The following is a 20,135-nucleotide window of genomic DNA, read 5'->3' as shown; positions in this document are numbered from 1 at the left end:
TAGTCCCCCTCATCCCCCAGCGGGCTTAGTTTAAAGCCCGGTGGAGCAGGTCAGCCAGCCCTTTTATCCAGTTCCCATCCTGCCGACTTAATTAATTGTTGGGTTTTTACCTTGAAGCATACCACTGTGTTTTCTTCTGCTCTAGTTCTTTAGAAATGCTTTGGCATAGAAGCATGTCTTATAGCATGACCTGAGGAAGGTGAAGGTGAATCATCAAATTTGTGTCCACACAATCTGCAACTGAACATCAACATTCCTTGCAAGAAGAATGATCTTAAATTTTGTTGCAGTCTCAGGCCTGTTTGTCAGTCAGTTTGTAATAATACTCTGTAGAACAACTAAAGCAGCATATCTATTCTCTTTTCATATTAGTCTGTTGGTGCTCCATACCAGCATCTTTCTTGCAAATATTAATGAAAAAAATATAGAGCAAATTACAGTGGCATCATTCCCCTAAAGGAAACAAAATGCATGTTTGTTTGTTTTTTAAACTTGTAGTGTGGATTTTTGTAATTCTCCCCCCTGCCCCCCTGCACATGTGCATGTAGCTGGTGTGTGTGGAACATCTTATGGTCATACTCAGTCTTACCAGTGGTCCATCTAATTCACTATTTTGATTATGTGGCAGAAGTGTCGGAGCTTTAGAATAACATTTTTTTTGGGGGGGAGAGAAATAACCTGCCTGTACTGGTAGAGTTATTTTAAAAACCTGTTGCTTAAAACCAGGTTCTTCCCTGAAGCTAGAGGATTTATTTCTTCCCTTGTCTGATGTAACTGTATCATCACCACATTTATTGCTTTACTGCCAGTGTCTAGTGCTATGGCTCTCAGCTAGGCTGCTCTAAAACTCTTGCATGAGTGCTGCCATGGTGGTAGCCAGGTAAAACTGTCCTGAGTACATTTATACACATTCCAGTAAGCCTAATGCAGGCCGGGGTTCCTGGTTTTACTGCAGCCCTTGCTAATTTGACTTCTCCCTCTGGAAACAGATCTCAGGCAGGTGAAATTGTTTGAGGACCTTTGCCTCTCCCACCCCTAGAAACAAACTGGGGAAGGCTTCATCAAGAGCAGGTTTATCTGGCTGCGTATCAGGCATGTTTGAGCAGTTCCATCCAACTTGTGGTGGCAATGGCACCCAGTTGAGAACCAATGATATAAACGGAGGCAGCACAACAGATTCTCAACTTGGGTGCTCCCAGTTTCAAAAATGTTACGGAGGGGTGCTTTGAATCTAAAAAGTTAAGTAGCCCAGTGGTCTAGTACAACTAGTCTCTGACTGCTTCTGTGGTACTCAATCTTGTGCATTTCTCTGTCAGGTTTGGAGATGTAAGCATCAGTTGTTCACTTTCTTTATCATTGCTCCTGCCATCCTCCTGTTAATTTCTGACTTAATCTGTATCTGCAGTTCTGAATTCAATTGTTTTCTATTCTTGTTTAAAAATTCTGCAAGTTGCAAAGAAAAGCATACAGTAATTTTTTTGTTTTTGTTTATTTGTTTTTGTTTTTTTAAATCTTGTTTGTACGGGAGACTACTTTTTGAAGTAGCTGCATTTTTGTGTGCCTCCCAAACCCATAATGTTCAAGTGTCCACTTTCACTAGGGCTTTTAAATGAAGAAGATGCCTAGCACAAACATTTATGCATGTAACTTCTGCATTTCACTTAATAGAGCCAAAATTCCTAATTTTGTTCTGTTTGGTAGGGCTTACTGGAAAAATGCCAACTCTGAACCAAAGAACATTCTGCTACTACTTTACAGCCTTCCAGTATTACATAAGACATCCTAATGTCTATAAGAACATAAGTTGTTTGTGAGGAATTTATGACTGGTTCATATGCATTTGTTTCTGCTTGCTCTCTGCTTTCATAACTTTGGTCAGTAACAAAGATAACTTTTATGAGCTTACTGCTGTGGATAGGTAGGCATGCATAGTGCAAGTCACCATGATTTGAATGTGTGCAGAAAAAAATACATACTGTGACATCTATAATGGATCATCACACTGTCTGTAGTAAACAGTAGTCTGTTTTGTTGAGTTTGTATAGTTTCTCTTTCTACTGCTTTTTTTAAAAAAGAAGCAAAACAATATGGTGATGCAAGTAGGTGCTTAAATTATAGGTGCTTCCCTATAGGTACCACTTTTAAAACTCTGAAACTTTTTAGCGGAATTATTATTTTTTTTAATCCTATAAATATTTATTATCTAAAAACTACAAGATCTTTTTAACTGTAACATTTGCTGTTGTGAACAGTTTTGCCTGTCAAATTGGTATACTGCTGTACAAGTATTTTAAAAAACCCATAGATTTAATAAATAATGTCTGGAATAGTGCCTGTTCTTTGCAGTCTTATAAGTTGCTGATTACCAACTAATTTGGAGTGTATTGTGGATTTTAGGGGAGACGTTACTGGGGAGTTTAAAAAATAAATAAATAAATAAATTCCCTTCTTTGCTGGAATAGACAGTCCCTGACCTAAATTCTGTCAGCTGAAATCACGTGTACAGAATTACACAGTTGGTTGCTAGCACTCTTTGAGTTGGTGCTGTTCAGACTGTGGCTGGGAAAGCAGAAAAAGAAAGGACATAATGTATTTTAATAGCAAGTTTATACAAAGTATTCCTGCAGAGACTGCCCCTTTTTTGCTTTTTTGTTGTTGTGAATGCTAGTTGAGACCTGACTTCCTGAAAGATGGTATTTCCCATTTAAAAGCATGGCTGCCCATGTTTTTAATTATTCCTTCCTTCTGTTTCTGATTCAAGGGAAGAAATTACCTTTCTTGGAATTCTGAGGAGTCTTAGTAGCTTAAAAACACTCTTATGACCACAATGATTCCAGCTGAGAGAATTATTCTGAAGGACACCTGGTACAGTTCTCAATTCCATCTTAGCTGGCTAGCTAGCTTTTGATCATTGAAAATCACTACATGCTCTCTGATGGCTGAGTGTTCCTGTTCTTCATATATTACTCTAAATCATTGGCCTAGGGAGCACTGGATCTAGGACTGGAAATAAAATCAAGATCTTAAAATGTAACTTTGCAAAGCATTACTACTAAGTGAAATGGTTACTGACTTCAGAATTATGTCCTGCAGGTAAACAAGAATATGTAGGTTCCACCAATGGTCAAGGGCACCATTCATTCTGCAAAGTGAGGCACAAACTTTCTATAGTAATTTGTCAGTCCCAAAAAGCCCTCACCTGCTTCTTTGTCCAAGGTGTTTGATACATTCACAGTACTTCTACTTTATTCATCAACAGCTGCACCTTGCCACTTCCTACTTGAAACCCAAGATAGTGCATTTCCTCCTTCCCAGTTGTGTGCTTTTCCAGATTGGCTGTCACTCCTGCCCTTCTTAAATTTTTCAGTATGGCTCAAAGTGCTGTTAGATGTCCTTCTTAGTCTGAGGTGTATACAGTGGAGGCCAAAACTCTGTCTGTTTAAATGCTGAAATGTGGCCACAGCTCCATGTAGTCTGAACTACATGCAGTGGAACTGAAATAAACCCCATGGGGTGGCAAATGCCATCTTTTCCTGGTCTTCCGGTGCTAATGGGTTCTGCCAATAGCCCTTAGTTAGATCTAGAGTGGCTATATAGCAGGCTTGCCCAATGTTTTCCACCATCTCATCCACTCTTGGTATTGGTTATGTATTGCGTTTAGGCACTGCATTTATTTTCTGAAGAATCAATGCATAAGCAGATCTTCCCATCATTTTTTGGCACTACCACAACTGGGCTTTGCCACTTGCTGGGATTCCTGTATTATGCCCCTTTTGAGCATCATCTCAATTTCTGGCTTCATCTGGCCCTGTAGCCTTTGCGGGGTCCTCCTCCAGCTCTCTCTGATCACATGGCCAGGAGGTGTTTCTATTTGGTGTAGCATACCCTGAGCCTCTGCTGGCCATTCTTGGAATGCAACCCTGTATTCTTCAATCAGTTCTGCTGCTTGTCATCACTGCTCTTCTGATAGTCATGGGGCCAGTTCCACATCCCTCCACCTGTTTTCCTCTCCGAGGGAGGGTCCCAATTTGGCTTCCTCTGGGTAATGTGCCAAACATGGGGCCTCTTGCTCTTGCCATAATTTCAGCATATTGATGTGGTACACTTGCTGCTGCTTTTACCTGTATGGCTGGTGCACCTCAATTGATGGGTCCCACCTGGCGTAATCTCGTAGAGTCCCTCTCATCGAGTGAGTAACTTCATCTCCTGATTGGGCAACAGCACTAACACCCAGTCCCCAACCTCAGATTTCCTTTCTGGATTGTAATGGGTTAGTTGTTGCCTTTGAGCTACTCAAAGATTCTCCAAAGCCTCTTTCCACATCACCTCTAGCCATTCCCTCAGCTGGATCATATATTGAAGTAGGTTCTTGTCCTTGCTTTGCTGTTCCTCCTTAATCAAACTCAAGGTTCCCCATGGCTGATGTCCATACAAGAGTTTGAAGGGCAAAAACCCTGTTGAGGCCTGAGGGACCTCCCTTACAGCAAATAACAACAGTGGTAACATCTGATCCCACTTCAGTGCAATTTTTTTTAACATTTGTTTTAGGGTCTGATTTTTAAATTGCTCCACAAGCCCATGAGTCTGGATGATGCACTGAGGTCTTCATTTCCTTAATTCCCAGGGCATCGCTTGCTCCCTTGAGCACCCACGACATAATTTGTCCCTTGCTCAGTCAGCAATTCTTTGGGGAGACCCACTTGTAAGAATATTTTTAGCAACTTCTCCTCTGCCTTTGGGGCAGGCATAGTCCACATCTGTACTCAGGGAATCTGATTGCGTAGTCCATTAGGGCCAAAATGTATTGATGTCTTGCACTACTTCTTGGTAATGGCCCCATGGTGTCAACTGCAACCTGCTGAAAGGGAACCTCTGCCAGAGGCAGCAGGACCTAAGGGGCCCTGAGTGGAAAATTAGGGGCCACCTTTTGACACATGGAGCTGGAAGCGCAATGATCTTCTACTTCCTGAGGTAACCCTGGCCAAAAGAACCTTTCCCAAATGCCAGCTTCCATTTTTTGTCCCGTCTCAAATGTCCACCAATAGGCAGTTCCTCCCCATTACATTGGGCTAGATGCTTTCAGAGTGCATACTGATATCTCTCCTCCTGGCTCTGCTCCAACTGAAAACGCCCATTCTCAAAAAGGTTAGTGACATCCATCTTTGGCTCCATGTCCTCTCCTGACAGAGGTAGGTGTGGGTGACTGTGGGTGTCTCTGGCTAACCTTTCCACAATAGGGCCATCCTTGGGCACAGCCTCGGGCCTCTCAGCCCTGGTTCCTCTTTCCTCCGAGCTTCAGGCCTCTGTCTCTTTGCCTCCAGCTTCGTGCATTTCCAGCCTCTGATCCATCTTCTGGGGTTCCATCCTCACTCTGAAGTTGACTGAGATGTGTGGGCTCAGTGATCCTGTTCACCCCTCTCACGCTACATCTCCCTGGTTTTAAGCTTTCAGTCTCTCGCAAGCTATTGCTGCTAACAATTTTGGCCAGTTGGATCTTAGGAGCATTAGATATGGTAATTGATCAGTTACCCCAGCTAGCATCCGACGGGTATCATCTCCTATCTGCAAGGTGACCTACACTCTAGCATACATTAGGGAGTCCCTACACAGGCATTGAGTGGGCATCCGATCTACCACTTCTGGTATTTCTCCCCTGAACCAAGTCTCTCTGCACTAGGTCCTGGGCTGATCCTGAGTCCACCATAGCTGGTACCTTCTGTCCCTCTATCTGTATATCCACCATCAGAACAGCCTGGTCTTCAGGCTCCTGGCCAACTAGTTCTCTAAATCAACACTTCAGCCCATCACCCCTCTCTTCTGTACACATTGGCTCTCCTCTTCTTTTCCTCTGCCTCTTTGTAGCCTGTAGGGTTGGCCTCTCAGACTCCCCTCCCTAGGGCACCTGCTTCACCTATATATGCATGATCGCCTTCTCTAACAGTAACTGCTGTCTTCCTATTTGGTCTTGCAAGATGCTGGACTGCATGGACCAGAAGTTCCAATAACTGTATCTGTTGTTGCAGAGCCAGGTCTGAGGCCAGTGCTTGCCCATATTTTTTTCATTGGACACAACTTTTCATTGTACCCAAGGGCTCTTTCCTTTTGCATAAAACACTGTCTTATGGCACATACTGCCCTGAGAATCTTCCTGGCCAGTACGCCAATGTAACAGGGTGCCATCGCCAAGGCAATCAAAAACCCTTGGAGGTGCCCCAGAGTCCCCTTTATTTTAATCCACTTCTGGGAACAGTCTCCCCTTTACTTGCCTGCCATGTCTCGATGTTTCTTTTGGTTCTCAAAGGGGAGGCTGCCCTAGGGCTTCCCAGATTGGGTCTTCACTCCAGAAAACAACTGGAGGTAAAAAGTTCCTGCCCTAAGGGCTAATTGCATGACTCCCACCATGCCCCATGCTTCACAAGCGTTACAAGACTGCACCTCTAGGCCTCAACCTATTCAGCCACTGCCTCTTTAATGTGGCTAGGCCTTCTAGCCTAGGCCCACTGTATTGGACCCAGCTTTGAGGCGCTAACTCCATTCCCTCCTTTCCTGTCTCTGGGCCCCTGGCCCCTGTCTGTTGTGCACCTGTGGTGCTGGGCTCTGTCCCTTTGTGTCTCTGCACTCCTCTGGCACCAGGCTCTCTGGCTCCTGTTGGTCTGTGCCTTGTGCTAATTGCCAGACTCCACTATGGCTCCAAACTGTTGGACACTTAAGCCTGCCCTGGCAGGGTTCAAGGCAGTTGTGTGCCTCTGGGCACTAATGAGGCTACAACTTCCCCTTCAAGCCTCATTCCAAACCTCCCGTGTGAACTATAACATAAACTCTAAGCCCCTGGGCTATAACAAAGGAAAAATAATAGAGGCTGTGCCCTGAAGACTCTGTTCTTAAAGGGACTGCCCCACTTTGTAGTAACACGACTAGGGTTGAATGAGTGGACAGTAAGGTGGATAGAAAGCTAGTTAGATTGTCAGGCTCAACAGGTAATAATAGCTCAATGTCTAGCTGGCAGCTTGTATCAAGTGGAGTGCCCCAGGGTTCGGTCCTACGGCTAGTTTTGTTCAATACTTTTATTATCATTTTGGAAGGCAGTGAGACACTGTCTCGTGTATTAGCATTCCTGCGGTTCAAAATGGTGGTGGTGGGGGGAGGCTTTTGACTAGCTTTAGTTCAAGTGCTCCCGCCACCATTTTGAACTGCAGGGATGCTAATACATGACATATGGAGGTTGGTTGGAGCATGGCAAGTACCATGCTCCAGCAGACTAATTGAGTCTGCTCTGACACGCTGTGTTTTACAGTGCTCCAGAGCAGCATGTGTACAGGCACCCATCATTACTAAACAAACCACTGGTGCCTGATGGTCGCTGTAAAACTAGACTTTGACGTGTTAAATATTTGGACACCAGAAAGAGGGTGAAAATTTAAATGAAAGGATAAGTAGAAGGAAACTGGAAATATATTGTACTATGGTGCTGCCAAAGTAGCAATATGTATACAAAAATTTGGTGGCTTAACATGGGGGAATACTTGCCGTTTTATGGGTACCATATAAATACCTAAGAAGGGTCTGAGAGAAAGCAGCTCACAGTTTTACACAAGACATAAATTTTGCAAATCTAAGTTTTTCTTCTCTATCCTATTATTCAAACAGTAGGATATGTTATGAAATTGTCATTCCTCACAAATAGCAAAATAACTGGCAATGTTGTGCCCTTGTCCTACTGTGTTCTAGATCAAAGTTTAAAAACATGTGGCATAGATGACAATTTTTTTTTAAACAAGTGGCAGTTCTAGAGCCAGCTGCTAGTCTTAACTATACAACTATTGACTCTTCTTCTAATTTGTAACTAGTAATTTGATAGCAGTGGAAAAGGTTGGGGGTAGAGGAGGAAAATGGTGGCAGTTTCATCCCAGGGCTCTGACAAACCAGAGAACTCACTGCACATGGGCTGCATACCAAAAGTTGCTAAACTCTCCAAAATGAGAAAAAAATTAATAGAACAATAAAAAAGTACATGTTCTAACCAACAACAAGAATTGGTGAGATTTGGCTGTGTATCAGCAAAGTATTTTGCAAGTTCATGTTGAACAGAATAAAAGCAAATCAGTACCATAACTGGGGTGGGGCAGGGTGAAGGGCACCAGACCTAGGTACCAACTTGGCCCTTTCTCCCAGGAGTCTTTGCCATGACAGGTGCAGCTCTGAGTGGACATGATCCGCATAGACACAGACCCTGCACCCAGCAGTGTACCCAGGGAGGTGCCCTCCCCCAAGTGGCTTTGCACCCTGCACCCGGGGGGTTGAGGAGGGAGATCAAGGCACCAGGAGGGTCCCTCAAGGAGCCTATGCTGGTATCTGCTTCTCAGTGGCAGAAATCAGAGTTCATTCTGCTACAGTAGCAGTAGCTGCTTGAGGAGAGCCTACTTCTCCCCCTTCTGTTTTTTCACCTCTATTATGCCCCAGGGACTGAAAGAAATTGCTGTCACTTTGAAGCAGATAAGGCAAAACTAAGGAAAAAGCAGGCTAGATTTTCACTTGGAAGATCATGTATTGGACCGGGGTGTTCAACAACCCTTCATCCTGTGGGCCAGGTCCAGGTACCTGGTGCCAAGTCCTCTGGCCTGCTAGACTCCCTAGGGATCTATTAGGAGACCTGTAGGCCGTGGCCCTTCATATGAGGTGGGGCCCTGATCCTGGTGTGCAAGGTCTGATCCAGTTGCAGACTGACCCGACAACACTCATCTGGCCTGCTGAGCCAAAAGGCCAAGCAACACTATATTGAACAGACTTTTACCCTAAGTATAACGTGAAGAGAGCACTGAGTCACAAAAACCCTTTCTGAAAATAATCTTAACTAACATCTAAGAAATCCTTTGACAGCCAATTAAAACTTGGTATTCAATCTGGAATGTCTTACAATGGTATGTGAATAAGAAATAAACGAAGCTTTATACAAAATCATGGATTCATACAAGACCGCATGCTCAGTTAAAGGTTGCTGTGACCAAAAGTTTCAATGTAGACATTAGTGTGAAATGAGGATAGATTCTGTTGCTTTTCCTGTTTGGTACCGGCATTGCCATTGACTTAGTAATGAGGAACAGTGTATGTCTGTATTGTACAAGTCATAATAATGCAAGGATGCATCATTCCTCATCGCTAAGTCAATGGCAATAACAGTCGATCCTTATTTGACACCCAATGTTTGTTAAATCTATTGCTCAAGACCTGCCTTTAAATAAGCGTGCTGCATTTTGTAAAAAATGCATGAGATATAAAGCCTAATGGTTTTTTATTAGCATACAATAAAATATATAAAATACTACATAATGATGAGGACTTGTACAACAACAGAGGTCTCATGCGTCGATATTATAGATTTTAATTTTGCTGATAGCAGTTCTTCCAAGTGAGAGTTCATTACCATACAAGACCAAAAGATTATTCAGCAAATGCTTATGAATGTACTGAATTAATATTAAAGAAATGGAAGAATAAGTCAGTTTACATACTTTGGTAATAATGTACAAGTCAATGGGAGTATCAAGGAAAAAATTATACTAATCAAGTGGTAAATCAGCAGCTAGATTTATCTGTTTAAATAAGATCTGAGTACAGAAAATGTGCAACATGAATACCAACCTATGCATCTTCAAATCAAATATTTCCACAGCAATATATAGGCTGTGAAAGTGCAAGTATACCAGTTATAGAAAACTCTAAAAAATGCCTTTAACAGCAAATGCCTCTGGAAATTTTATTCATTGAATTGAAAGGATATATAACACATGCTGAAATTCATCAGGGTTAGCAGTTTAACTTCAAAGTTTTTCTGAAAAAGGAGGAAATATAGGGGACCTGAATGTTAAAAGTGAAGCCAGATTCTTGCACAAGAAGCATATTGTTGAGCATCTAAAAGACCACATAAAAGGGATGCTGGAAAGAACTTCTTCAGATAATACTCCAAAGGGAAAATTTAAGGGTGTTAATAAAATATTGGGAACAAAAAGGACAACTTGGGATAGACAGGGATGTTGATCTTTATTTGTGCTCTCTGCAGTGTGATGGTGGAGAAACAGTTTCAAGCACTGGGTTTGTTTGTTTGTTTGTTTGTTTGTTTTTGTCAAGGTGCCATGCTGAGATCCTCTTAAGGGTCCTGTAGGGTGCCACACATTACCACTTTGAGGTGTGCAAACACTTGGTTATGATTCTCACCCAGAAAATTTCAAATAGGAATTGATATGGTCTTCAAGTGCTTTACAGTAGAATTGCTCTGTCTTTCCACGGAGTAGCAGCTTATTTACAGCTTTTGCAAAAACTGACCAAGGCTTTTAAAATAATACAGTGATATATCTGACAGTTGTTCATAAAATATACAATAAAGTTGCACATTTTACCTGTTTAAAAGTTCTTAAAAACACCATACAATGATATAAAATAGATTAAATGATATGATGTACAAAGTAGTAGAATAAGAATTTTTAAACACGGGGATTTCTGTTTTATTTTGTGCAAGTAATGTGAATAACAATACACCCAAGGAATAGAGGAAAGTTGTTAGAGAAGAACCAATTTGTTTTTATTTCGTTAGCCCAGTACTTTAAAGTTTCTTTCCATGAATGGAGAGAGTCATTTTCCTCTGATTTTATTTGAAGAATGAGCAGGACTGCAAATAGTGTTCCGTCAGAATATGGGGTCCGACCTGCCCGTGACACTAGAGATCTCATTAGAATGAATCCCAGTCTAATAATGTCCTTTTGTTGTTCACAATTGTGTGCTTCATATCAGTTTTGTGCTTCCAGGCCAGAGTGCTTTATTAATCTCTGTGCTCGCCTGGCCTTGAACATTTGGTCATGTGTGGCTCTATTCCGGATGTTTGACGATGTCTGTTTTACCATCCTTGGTGGTCCGCTGAGTAGGTGTTCGCCTCCGTCTTCCCCAGTCCTACCTGCCACGCCTTTGAATCTTACTTCAGTGGAGGGTCGAGCCACTCGGGATCTCTCGATGGTGGGACATCTGTCTGGTGGTCTTCTGCAAGACTCCACCTCCCCTCTACCTTGCCCTTACACCCAGCCTTGGCATGTCACTGTTGTCCTCTTGGCCAGCCTCCCAACTGCTGCTCCCACGTTACTCTCGCGGGGAGGGGTGAGCCACCCTGCCTCAAAATGGAACCAGTCAGCAGTATCCTACCCAGGCCACGAGGCTGCTGCCTCTTCCTAAAGGGCAACAACCACCCTGTGGCCTGTGTGCCAAACCGGCTCCCCAAGCTCTAACCCTCAACCCCTCTGAAAGTGGGAAACGCAAATGACAACAACAAAAAGGAACTGCTGATATCCTCTAGGGAACCCAACTGTCCCCTTTTGTCAACCCCCTCAGCTGAGTTGCTAACAACTTCCTCTCGACCTTAAGGGTCTAGGTTTGCCCCTATACCTGGCTGGGGTATCCTGCGGCTTGCACCCTGCTCCTAAACTCTCGTTGCCCCACCTTTGTTGAACACGCTGTAGTCCTCCGATGGATGCCTGTCCCCTTGTCTCCCACCTGGTACACCTCTTCAGCTTCCCTGGTGCCCTCCAACAGTCGCACATGGTCTGGCACTGGGAGCTGCGCTGGCCTCTTCCGCTTCTCCACTGAGGTCTCTGACATCGGGGTCTTCCTGCATCCCTCTGCCTTTTTGTCCAGGCTCTCAATGTTGAGGAGCCGCCTTCAGTTCCTGGCTCATTTCGCCGCTGCCAGCAGCCTTGGGCTCACAGTGAGTACCAGTGTGTTCCTCCCTGCTGGGGAACACGGCTCCTGGCTCCTGTTGCTCCCACAGGAGCTTTGGGAAGGCACCTCCTGCCCTCCTTGCCGGCAGCTCACTTTATTTCCACCGGCCAGCCACAACTTTATAAAGGCGTGGCTGATGAGCCGCACAGGTTCTTCCCTTGGTTCCAGCTTTGCTGCTGGTCACGCTGCAAAGTATCTCCTTTCACCTTTTCTTTCTCTTTCCAGCCCCTCTGAAGGCTTCCCCCTAGTACTTTGGGGTGCCCCCTTTGGGTTCTCCCTGTGATAATCTCAAAGTTTGAGATAATCTCACTGTCTGCATCTTTGAAAGATGCCAGCATACAGATTTTTTTTTAAATTTATGTTTGGTTTTAAATATTGGGACAGTGACTGCATATCTCCCAGGCCATTTGTCTGGAGGAAAACATAAATGTTGTTTAACCATCCAAATAAATGTATCTTTGGAAGAAGAGAAACTTGTGTACAAAATTCACTTGTTGGGGTATGTGATATGGGTACAAGCTCTAATTTTCATCCAATAATTCAAAGTTCTTAATTTAGCTAAAGTGCTTACATTTCATAGATTTCATAAACATTAGGGCTGGACCTCACAAGATCATCAGGTCCAGCCCCCTGCTCAAGGGGCAGGAAGTCAGCTAGGGTCAAAGGATCCCAGCAAGATAAGCACCCAAATGTTTCTTAAGAGTCCAGAGTAGGTGCTTGCACCAGCTCTGGGGGGAGCCTATTCCAGACCCTGGGGGCTCAGACAGTAAAGAAGCTTTTCTTTATGTCCATCCTAAAATGGTCTTGGAGGAGTTCGCGACCACTGGACCTTGTCATCCCTTGGGGTACTCTAGTGAACAGGGGTTCCCCTAGATCCTGATGCACACCCCTTATGTACTTATAGGCAGCTACCAAGTCATCCCTAAGCCTTCGCTTCTCCAGGCTGACAAGTCCCATGGTTCTTAGTACAATGGGAGGATGACATCCTGAGACTTGTTAGAGAAGCATCTGTGGAGGCAAGTCAGTTTTTTGTTCATTAAACAGCCCTGTTCCAGATTGAATAAATGTTTCCTCTCCTCAGCCCATGGGGCCTTGTCATAGAATTTATTGGAGATAAAAGCTGCCTTAAAATAATTAGAACTTTTTTTCTGTTTTTTTGAATGAGCCATGGGATCAGCACACCATTGTTCTACTCCCTACAGGGAAATGGACTCTACATTACACCTGAAGGCCTTTAAATGCTGCCAGTATCACCCTTTTGTCTTGCAGTATTGTAAATATTCTACCCAAGGCTTGTTTTGCTTTTAATGCTTAACTTTTTTTATTTGGTTGTTCCAGCTCAAATTTTTATTAAAATAAATTCCAAGGTATTTATATGAGGATACCACTACTACTTCTTTATGTAAAAACCATACGCGTTCCCAGAAGTGATTATCTTGGATTTAGCATTGTTGATTTCTAAGTTGTTTAAGACTCCAATACTGCTGAAAAACACTATTATCTTTGGTGGCCTGGAATTGACATTAGTAGAGCAGCAGCTGCATAATACAAGACAAGTAGAATTATTCAGTATTGTAGGTGCATAGAATTGATTCGCTGGCAACACATCTTTTAGAATAATTCAGGAATAGATTAAATAGTAGTGGAACAAGCAGACATTCTTGCCATACCCCTTGCTTTGGTAGAAGAGGAGTTAAGAAATGAGTGAAAGCTAAGAGCTGGCATTTTCTGGGGAGGTTGGGGGTGGGGAATGTCTTGTGTCTAAAAAGGTTGAGAATTGCTAGTTTAGATTTTCAAATTAATAAGTATTTTGAATTATGGAGACACATAAAACTGATATTTGAAGACCAGAAATAAATGTTGCTGTCTAAACATGTCAATTGCAGTGTGTTAAGAAAGTGCCTAGTTGAAACTTTAGGGTGTAGATAAGTATGAAACTGAGAAGCACACTGAAAACGGCAGATGTCTTCAGTACAAATACTTGATGAAATTTGTCTCTCTTCAGAAGGATTTCTATTTATATGATATGTATGCTGAGGTCCACATAAACTCCCAGCACTTTGTTTAAACATTTCATATGTATTTTTTGCTTATTGTTCTTTCGAGTTGATTTAAGATGAAATATTTTAGGTAGAGCTTTAGTGGCCTTAACACTGTAATTGGAAATGCAGTACATATATAAGCTTTCTAGGGATATGTGTAATGTACTAGTAGTAGTAGGCATCTGTCTTGCAGAACAAGAATTATGCTGAATGATATTTCAGCTTGCTAAACATAACCCTTACTTGAAAGATAAAGTGAACCTGGAGTGACCTCTCCAGGCTACAGAAACCTGGGCAGAGATGCTGAGCTAGCCACATATGAATGTCCCCCTGTGCCTTGCTCATTTTAATCCAAAGGAAAGGCAAGTGCCAGTATGTTTGGGACCAGCTTGCCCACAGGAACTGTCAAAGCAAAAGAGATCATGCATTGTGACCGTATGTACAGTGTTTAGACCTCCTCACCCTTGCTTCTGGACTCTCTGGGTCTTTCCACACCCATAGTTATTAGGGCTGTGTGAAATGGCACCATTCCATTTCGACAGAAAAGCATTTTGTTTCGAATTTAATTTCGATTTGAAACTGTTGTTCTGTTTAGTTTCATCCAAACAGTTTTGTTGTTTCAACGTTTTGCCCATAGGCTGTAATGGGGAAGCTTGAAACAGCCTATAACTTTGTCATTTCTGGCCTGATTTGGATGAAACGTGCAGGAATGGTAAGCCCTTCTGAGGGTACAAAGCCTGTCAAGTTTCAAGGAGGATAGGTGCAGGGGTTTAAGGGAAACTGTACATAAAGCTGTGGACAAGCAAAACTCGTGACATGGGTGACACTGCATGTGTTAAGCCATAGCAGGGTCAAAACTGCAGGCTTGCTTGCTGATGCTGAGCCCATGAAGCCTGCCAGCTGTCAAGGAGATGGGTGCAGGGGTTTCAGGGAAACTGTACCTCAAGCTGCTGACAAGCAGAACTCATGACGTGGGTTACACTGTGTGTGTTAAGGTGCAGCAGGGTGAAAGCTGCAGTCCTGCTAGCCCCTACTGAGGCCATGAAGCCTGCCAGTTTTCAAGGAGATAGGTTCAGGGGGAGTCCGGGTTCCGGGGCCCTGCACCTCCTAGCTGCTGACGGCCAAAACTTGCCGTGTGTGTGTGTGAAGTTACACCCTCACTCAACTGACACCAAGGCAGAAAGCAGGGCAGTTCAAATAATGCTGCCTCTTTTATGCAGTTTTTCCATCCCTCCCCCAGAGCACTAGGATTGGAAGAGACCTCAGGAAAGGATGACAGTCACTGACCAGCTACACAGTCAATGATGAGAACAGTCCTTCCCCTTCCCCCTCCCTTTCTTTACTTTAGTTTCTCTTCCCCTGTGAGCAAGCCCAGCTTGAGCTTAGAAATGCTAAACGTTTCGAAAATTTCAAAACGTTTTGATTTGCCTCATTTCATTTTGAGGCTGTTTCGAAGCGCTCTGTTTCATTTTGATTTTGCTGTTTAGTCCTCAAAACGGGTTGAAAGAGTGCCAAAATGAAACTGCCGGCAAAATTTTGCCCAGCCCTAATGCTTATCTCACCTGCCAAGACTTGATGTTATAGTTTTGTATGGAGGCCACCCTCAGGAGGCAGATGGACTAATCCCAAAACGCACTTGTTGGAACTATGGCCCTCCTAGCCTCAGCTCATTCTTTAATCTGGCTGGGTTCTATGGCTGAGGACCACTGCACTAGGTCCTCAGGTTCTCACGCTCTAGCCCCAGCCCTCCCACTGGTTCTGGACCACTTGGCCCCCTCGGTACGTCTGCTGCACGCATGGGGATTACGTCTGTCTCCTCCCTTTTCCCCGCTTGCCATTTCTTGTTCCAGATGCCCAGTCCTGTGACATTCCACAGTCCTTCTTCTGAAACATACTTGCTGTCCACCTTAATTATACCAACATTTTAATGATTTCAGTTTGCAGTTTTATATAGAGCACTTGCATACAGCTACAGACCTTGGAAGTTTAATATTAAAATGCATTTATGTTGGTAGAAATGTTTTGACCTATTAGCATCCTGTTTTACTCTACTCTCAGTTAAGAAATTGGTGATATAGTATGTATGCTACTCAATTCTGCAGTTATCACAATAAAGCATTTTCTATCCTCAAGTCTTTTTGAAGGGGCACAGAACAGAGTGCTATCTCTTCAAAATAGGGTGAATGTTCATGTTCTATTATTTCGTGTTAGTTTTTATGGCAGTATGCTATAGGGTTGGATTGAAGGTTCTTGGAGGCATACAGAGAATTTTCCTCACAGGGTCACTTTTAGCTCAGTAAAAACATAGATTTCCCTGCTTGTGCCACTCTACAACTTTTTGCTTATCTTGGAGGATAGCTGACAAGTACAACTTAAAAATAGTAGGTCAAGGGCAGGTGACAATGTCATGTAAGCACCACCTGGCACAGCGACGGCCTGAAAAAATAACCAGATGTCACATACTTAAATCTATTTTTATAGCTGGTTAAACAGCCAAATTTCAGCTTTGAAGAAAAGAGAAGGGGAAACCCAAGCCTTCTGTACCAGATTTCTAATTTTGTAGTTGTTTTATAACATGGTCCACTTGTATTGGTCCACTTGAGTGCTAGTTTAGCTGACTATTCCTATATTAGTCTTTTGTTTTAAACTATTCTCAGTAAAATGCCAGAATATGGATTTAACTTCAGTGGCTTTAAATAGTCAAAGTTTTTACAGTAAAATTTGTTTTAATTGAGTCTAATCTGCACTAAGGTGATGTTGCCGTGGTGGTCCAAGGCAATGAAAAGCAAGATTTCTCATGGATGATTTCTTTTATTGGACTAACTGTATCGTTATTCCATACCATTGGTCCAGTAAAATATCATCTATAAGAAATCTGGCTTCTAATTGCTCAGAATTTCTGGACTCTTTCCCTCCTCTCCTTCCCCCGCATCTTAAACACAAGGGCCAAGTTAATGATTTTTGGTTGAGAAAGTCCTATAAATGTCTTCAAGGTGTTTTGCAAGGGCATTTTTTACTTTTTTAGCACAACTTAAATTATCTCTAAGAGAAGCAATTGACTTTAAAGTTCTTTGAAATCCATCAGACACTTCGTGGGCCATATCTTTCTAGAGATTAAGTACCATTCTTTTCATTTCCTTCTAACGATTAGTTTTAAAAACATGGATGTTAAACTCACTCAACTTCCTGCACTGGATCCCAGCCATGGGGCTCCTTGCAGGACTGATCCAGGCTCGTGTTTGTCCCCTGCTGCCAACACTTGTGTCCAACAGGGCTCTTCTATGGATTTTGTTGTTTGCCTCCCTTTCATCCACTCCCTCTCTTCTTCAAATTCCTGGCCCTTTTAAGAACCCCAGGGGCCAGATGACATGGCTTGGAAGATTCCTGGGGATTCCAGTTGTTTCCACATGTTGAATATCATAATTCTGGAAAACATTTACCAAATTTCATATTGTTGTTTGCATTACAATCCTGTTCGTTTTGAATTGTCTAATCATCTATGTTACTTACTTTGGCGCACACAAAGGGTGAAATTTCAGTAAAGTATAAATATAAACTTGAGAGTTTTAAGTTGCATCCTTTGCAAAAAGCATAAGTGAAATATGCTCCAATCCTTATTGAATGACAGATATACTTATCCATGTATATACAACTAGGACTTAGAAATAACATGATCTCTTACTCCCTGTTGCAATGGTAGCATATATAGGAGAATTTTATTTACATGACACAATTTTATTTGTCTTGTAGGGCGCATGGGAATAAACTTCCATCATCCAGGAACAGATAATATTATGGCTCTTAACAGTAAGTAGTTAATTTACATTATGGTGTATGTGTGTGATATAATAAATAGAGAAGAGAGACAAATTTGCACTACTTCTTCTGAATCTATAGAAAAAATTAAATTTATGGATATGACATTAAACCATAACTCAATTAATACTAATGATCATGGCATGATCAAGAATTTTAATATTAGCTCTATGCCAGGGGTCAGCAACATTTTTGGGCAGAATGCCAAAAACACCCCAACCTTGACTTGTAAGATACTGATATGCCAGGAGTAGATGGCAGGGGAGCTGCAAGGGGCACAAATCTTGTTGTGGAAGCAGAGGCCCAGCCTCAGCCCCTTGTCCATCATCTGCCCCAAGGTGCTTGTACACCCATGTCAGCAATGGGCTGAGCCAGGGCTCTGAGAGCAATGAACTAGGCCAGCTGCTTGAAGCCTCTCCACTACCTGCTGGGAGCAACCTGGGTTCTATGATGAGTGGCAGGGATCTGCCCAGAGCCTGGTGACAGGAAGGCTTCAAGCAGCTACACCAGGGTTTGCAGAGCCCTATCCTGGCTCATTGCTGGGGGTGGGTGCTTGAGTGCCCCCAGGTTGGGGAGCAGCAAGGGGCCCAATCCTTGTTGTGGCAGTACAGGTCCAGCCTCTTTCTTGCCATCCACCCTGAGGCATGCATGCTGAGCAAAATGCTTTCACACGCCAGTCTCTGGCATGTATGCCAGGCATTGCCAAGCCCTGCTCTGTGCATTTAATTGGATGCCAATAAAGTTTGCTGTATTTTTAATGTACTCTGAGCCTTTGAGAAGGATGGCATATAAGTTGAATGAATAAATCAAATAGGTGGGTGTTGGTGGGGGGGAAGGTAGTTTGTGCATACAAGTCTCTAGCATAAGAGTTCTGTGCTTAGTCTCTGCTTCAAGATCTTTTTGGTGGGATGGAGGAGGTTGTATAAAATTGCTTCAGTCATTCTTGTACAGCATGTATGAATAAGTACGTTTAAATGACATGTCCCCTTGTGCCAAATCACACTGGAATGCAGTGCTGTTCTATGGCTGGATCAAGTGCAGTGGATTGCACTTGCTGACTGAACTTGCTCCACTCATCTGGCCCATGCAACTGTAAGGTTGAGCACCACTGCTTTAAAAGAAACTATATAAGATCTGATATGAAAGCTGCTTGGGTTCTAAGGACAGTGTAGTACCTTCTGTCATAAGTCACTGATAGCGTTAAGACCCACCAAAATATATTGTAGAGCTAGGCTATGCAAGAGCCCTGTTTATTTTGCATACAAGAGTAATAGGTTGCTTTTTATTGTTGAGGAGGTAAAGCATCATGGATACTGTGCTAAGGAAAATATGGGGCTCTGCTTTAAAATAGGCTGTCTACAGAAATATGTAAAAAATATTACTGAGCTGCTTACACTGTAAAATGAAGCCATTGTGTGAGTTGTGTATTCATGGAAATTTTTGCTGAAATGTCATGTTGGTGAGAGCAGTATTAGATTTTTGCACTTTTCATTCCTGCCATGCTTGCTCAGGCTATCCTCTATGTTGTTGAAGTTTGCATCTTTTGAAGAGCTACACGAGACCTCATTTTGTTGTGTCCTATAAATTTGAAGTAAAGTTTTGTAATGAACTGAATCATTTCTTGGCAAACAACAATATAGGAGGTTTTTGTTAAATTACCAAGCTGCTTCCTTTAAAATCATATTTGTAAGGCCCAGCAGATAACTGTGTTCCTTTGCTGGTTCTACAGAAGAAAAATACTAAAGAGAGATTTTTCCTCAGAGTTTGTAATGTTACAGATAGCTTGCTTGAAATATTTTGGCATGAGTATGTGATGAATTGATTTGAAGTTAAATCTTTTAACTAAGGAGAAAATTTTAATATAGTTAAAACCGTTATTGAGTGCTGGTCAAGTGCATAGAAGGAAAGGAAAAACCACCTTTCACCCTGCTCCTTGCTGTTGTTTGACATGATTACTGGTCCTGAGTATTATAATTGTGGAAGTGTTTTGATTTAGTATTGAATTTTCTTACAGAATCCAAAATTTTGAGTACATAATGGATTCTAATAACGTATTTTCCATAAAATAGGGATTGCTGAACTGGTTGTTCCAGATCAATTGTAGTCCTCAAATGGAACATCAAACACATACTAGAGCTCTTAATGCAAATTATTTATTTCCCCATAGATGACTATATTCTATTTCACTGGAAAGTTATCTTACTTAAAGAAAAATGTAGTCTCCTTCCTTTCTTTTTTTTAAAAAAGGAAGCTGTAGGTATAATACAATATTGTTTGAGAGGTATTATACCTACAGCTTCCATTTTAAATAATTCCGTATTTTATATAACTTAGTTCTGCACACAGTTTTTTGTAAGGAATTGCAAATGCATATTAAATGGTGTGTGTGTGTGTGTGTGTGTGTATATGTATATATGTATATATGTGTATATATGTGTGTGATATAAGTACTGAAACCAGTTTTAGACTCTTTCATGTTTCTGAAGTAGGGCAACTGAGAGCAGAAGATACACACCT

At 42.3% G+C, this 20,135-nt stretch overlaps 1 protein-coding gene across 7 annotated transcripts in view; it reads left to right on the top strand.

The window, feature by feature from the left end:
- CPEB3 (cytoplasmic polyadenylation element binding protein 3) overlaps positions 1 to 20,135 on the top strand; it is a 175,493-nt gene that overhangs the window by 66,482 nt on the left and 88,876 nt on the right. For all 7 annotated transcript variants that reach the window (XM_019556094.1, XM_019556095.1, XM_019556098.1 and 4 more), the window contains exon 4: positions 17,553 to 17,609. In XM_019556094.1, coding sequence (XP_019411639.1) covers positions 17,553 to 17,609 — 57 coding nt within the window. The remainder of the gene's footprint in view (positions 1 to 17,552; positions 17,610 to 20,135) is intronic.

This window comes from Crocodylus porosus, unplaced genomic scaffold (assembly GCF_001723895.1).
Source record: "Crocodylus porosus isolate Cpor-Errol unplaced genomic scaffold, CroPor_comp1, whole genome shotgun sequence".
Lineage (NCBI taxonomy): Eukaryota > Metazoa > Chordata > Crocodylia > Crocodylidae > Crocodylus > Crocodylus porosus.
This window is presented reverse-complemented; position numbering and strand designations above follow the sequence as displayed.